Here is a 3,451-nt window from a genome sequence, read left to right on the forward strand (position 1 = left end):
CATCTTTATTAAACTATACACACATGCACACACACACACAAACACACACACACAGATTTAAAATACTCGACTAGAGTGTTTAATTATGACTCATTATTGACAGTTAAAACTTAAAGTAAATCCTCTGTTACTTTTGCTATGTTCTCTAAGTGTTGAGAATTTTGTTGTGTGTCCCTGTACAGTAAGTTACATAGACATGTCATTTGGTGTAAAGCATTACAGTAAAAAATTATTCAACTTTTTATTGAAAATAAAAATAAACCTTGAGGGGAAACAAGCAACTTTTAATAGGTTGGATTGGACCTACAACATATGGTTGTCTTCATATTCTGTGCTTGCAAGTCTTAATCATGATTGCCAAGACACAAGGAGAAAAAGTAAGTTCTTATACCTAATCTCAACCAGCCATTTGGTTGAGGCAGTCAAATTATTTCAATTATTTGAAAACTTCTCTAAAACCAGTTACAGCCATGGGTTATCTGTTTTCTGCAATAAAGTTATCTGGCATTATCAAGGAAGAATGTGTTTAAAGATGTAAATGTTTCAGTCGATTTTTAACCCAGTTTTTCATTTCTCCCTGTACCCATCACTGTTGACTTGTAACTTTGCAGCTGTACAAGAAGTAGATAACTTTCTCAACTCTTGCTTTGGGGCTTGGACATGTGATTTTCTCTGACTCATAAAATGTTAACAGGTGAGACCCAAGCAGGAACTTGAAGTATGCTTTTATTATTGGAATACTCTATCGTGGCTCTGCTTTCAACAAAGACTATTAGCCAAATGTTCCAAAGAAGATGACATACATACAGGTCTGTAGATCCAAAGATAGCTGATCAAGTTACCCTATTCTTGACACCCAAGTGGCCCAACTGATATCAACAGAGCTACTCCAGTCAAGTCACTTATTCGAAAGGATTACTTACTGTTGGATATCACTGACTTTATGAATATTTATTTTCATCAATAAATAACTAATAATATATGTGTATTATCTCAATATCATTATCCTGGTTGTTATATTGTACTATCACAGGGGGAAACCGGTTAAAAGATAATTGGAATTCCTCTATATTATTTCTTACAAAGGAAAATGAATAGAAAATTAGCTCAATTAAATTTTTAATAAATAAATAACATGCACAATCATATTGGCATAAATGGCAACACTAGGGTGATGGGCATTTATTGGCAAAAATATTTATCATTTTCTTATTATATTGCATAAAGAAAAATATAATTTATAATACCAAGTATAATTTAACTATACCAGATTCTGGACTTTGTAAGGAAGATAATTTTCTTATTTATTTTTGTTTGTCTGCAAATCTTCTAATGCCAAAATTGCCCATGTAGAATCAATTGCAATTATTTTTAGATAGTGTTTTATACTGAAGAGCTCTTATAGTAATTTTGTTATCAGGTAAACTTCCTCATTGTAAACTACTATTCTTCAGATCATCTCAAAAATTTTTACATTTTGCCATATTTGAATTGAACTGAAATTTGACCTAGGCAATCACACATAAACGTATACTAACACAAAAGCTTTTGTATTACAATATTCTGCATAAACAATTTAGTTTAAATGATCTGAGATTTCATACTTACAATATTTATAACTTTGAAGTTATTTTACTAACAATATTTATAACTTTGAAGTTATTTTACTAAACATCAGTGTGAATAGATATTGGACTGTCGGAGGGTTATCACAATTTCATGCAATGACTGGTTATTAAACAACTGCACCGTTACTCTCAAGGATAAATTATTAATATTTCTAGCATTATATTTTATGACATAATAATTTGGTAATGACTAACTTTCTGACTGTCTCTTTTACATCCTTGTTCCTGAGGCTATAGATCAAGGGGTTCAGCATGGGAATGACCACTGTGTAAAAGACAGAGGCCACCTTGACCATGAGCCATGAACTTTTGGAGTTGGGAACACAGTAGAGAAAAAGAATAGTCCCCTGGAAAATGGTAATGGCGGTCAGGTGGGAGGCACACGTGGAGAACGCTTTCTGGCGCCCCCCAGTGGAAGGCATCTTCATGACAGTGATTAAAATGAAAGCATAGGAAGTGAGAATGATCACCAGGCTGCTTATTTCATTGAATGTGGCAGAAACTAAAATAACCTTCTGGCTCACATAGGGGTCAGAACAGGACACAGCAACAATGGCAGCGTGCTCACAGAGAAAGTTATTGATGAAATTAGTCCTACAAAAAGATAGAGTCAACAGAAAGTATGTGTATGTTAGGGAACAAACTAAACTCCAAGAGTATGATGCAGCCACTAACAAGGAGCAAAGCCTCCGGGACATTGCAACCGTGTACAGCAGAGGGTTACACACGGCCACAAATCTGTCATAGGCCATCGCTGCCAGCATGAATGTTTCTGTCACCACAAATATGCAGGCAAAGAAGAATTGCATGATGCATCCTGTGAAGCAGATGGTTCTGTCTTCCACAACCAAGTTCTCCAGCAATTTGGGTGTAACTGTGGTGGAATAACAGAAATCAACAAAGGACAAGTGGCTGAGGAAAAAGTACATTGGGGTGTGGAGTTTGGGGTTGATCCTGATGACCATGATCATGCCCAGGTTCCCCAGCACAGTGACTATGTAGATGGTCAGGAACACCAGGAACAGGGGCAGCTGAAGGTCTGGATATTCTGAGAAGCCCAAGAGGATGAAGGTGACTGCAGCAGTCTGATTTTTTTGAATCCTATGAAAAAGAAAATAAGAAAGTTGATCCAGAGAAGTAGGCACCAATATGTGCAATAAGAAACAGAAAGGAAGAAATATTGAGAGACTTAGTGGGTCTTTATTAAGAGTGTTACTGAAAATACTAGGTTTCCACTGTTACATTATTTCAAAAGGTAGAGTACTTATATAAAAATTACAAGGTGAATAGGACTATTTTGTGAATGGAATAATAAAAAACAAAATTAAGACAGGAATAACAACAAAATGGGGTGTACCTTCCTATATTTCAGATAAGACTCACCATCATCATAGACATCAGGCTTCATGAGAAGGGCCACTCTAAGTTTGCATGAATCTGAGATAAGTGCAAATATTTCTGTTGGAGGAAATATAGACTTTTCTACAGTTTCATTTCTGCCTTATCGCTAAAGCTATGAGATAGTTAACTTACAACTCTTAACAAATTGTAAAATGTTAACATTCCTGTAAAGTGGTAAATTTAACATTTTATTGGTGGTTTTATTTTTAACACCCTTCTCGTTCCTTGTAATCCAATACTTTCAACACATTCTGGAGCTGTGTTGCACTAATATGCTAATCTTTCTCATGAATGTTGAACTAAACTTGAAAAATGTTTAATGTTATTTTTAATGATGTATTATATCACAATTATGAGAAGGTTATTGCAACAAAATATGTGATGTATGTTTCTGTAGTGATAAATAGTTGAAGCAATAGTAA

At 34.7% G+C, this 3,451-nt stretch overlaps 1 protein-coding gene across 1 annotated transcript; it reads right to left on the reverse strand.

Annotated features, from left to right (window-relative positions):
* Positions 1–216: 216 nt before the first annotated feature.
* On the reverse strand, positions 217–3,138 carry OR5D3 (olfactory receptor family 5 subfamily D member 3). Its single transcript, XM_028833417.2, has 2 exons — positions 3,012–3,138; positions 217–2,729 (listed from the first exon to the last, which is right to left on the reverse strand). The coding sequence occupies exon 2, from the start codon at positions 2,597–2,599 to the stop codon at positions 1,787–1,789; it is 813 nt and encodes a 270-aa protein (XP_028689250.2). The 5' UTR covers positions 2,600–2,729; positions 3,012–3,138; the 3' UTR covers positions 217–1,786.
* Between the last annotated feature and the right edge of the window lie 313 nt (positions 3,139–3,451).

This window comes from Macaca mulatta, chromosome 14 (assembly GCF_049350105.2).
Source record: "Macaca mulatta isolate MMU2019108-1 chromosome 14, T2T-MMU8v2.0, whole genome shotgun sequence".
Classification (NCBI taxonomy): Eukaryota; Metazoa; Chordata; class Mammalia; order Primates; family Cercopithecidae; genus Macaca; species Macaca mulatta.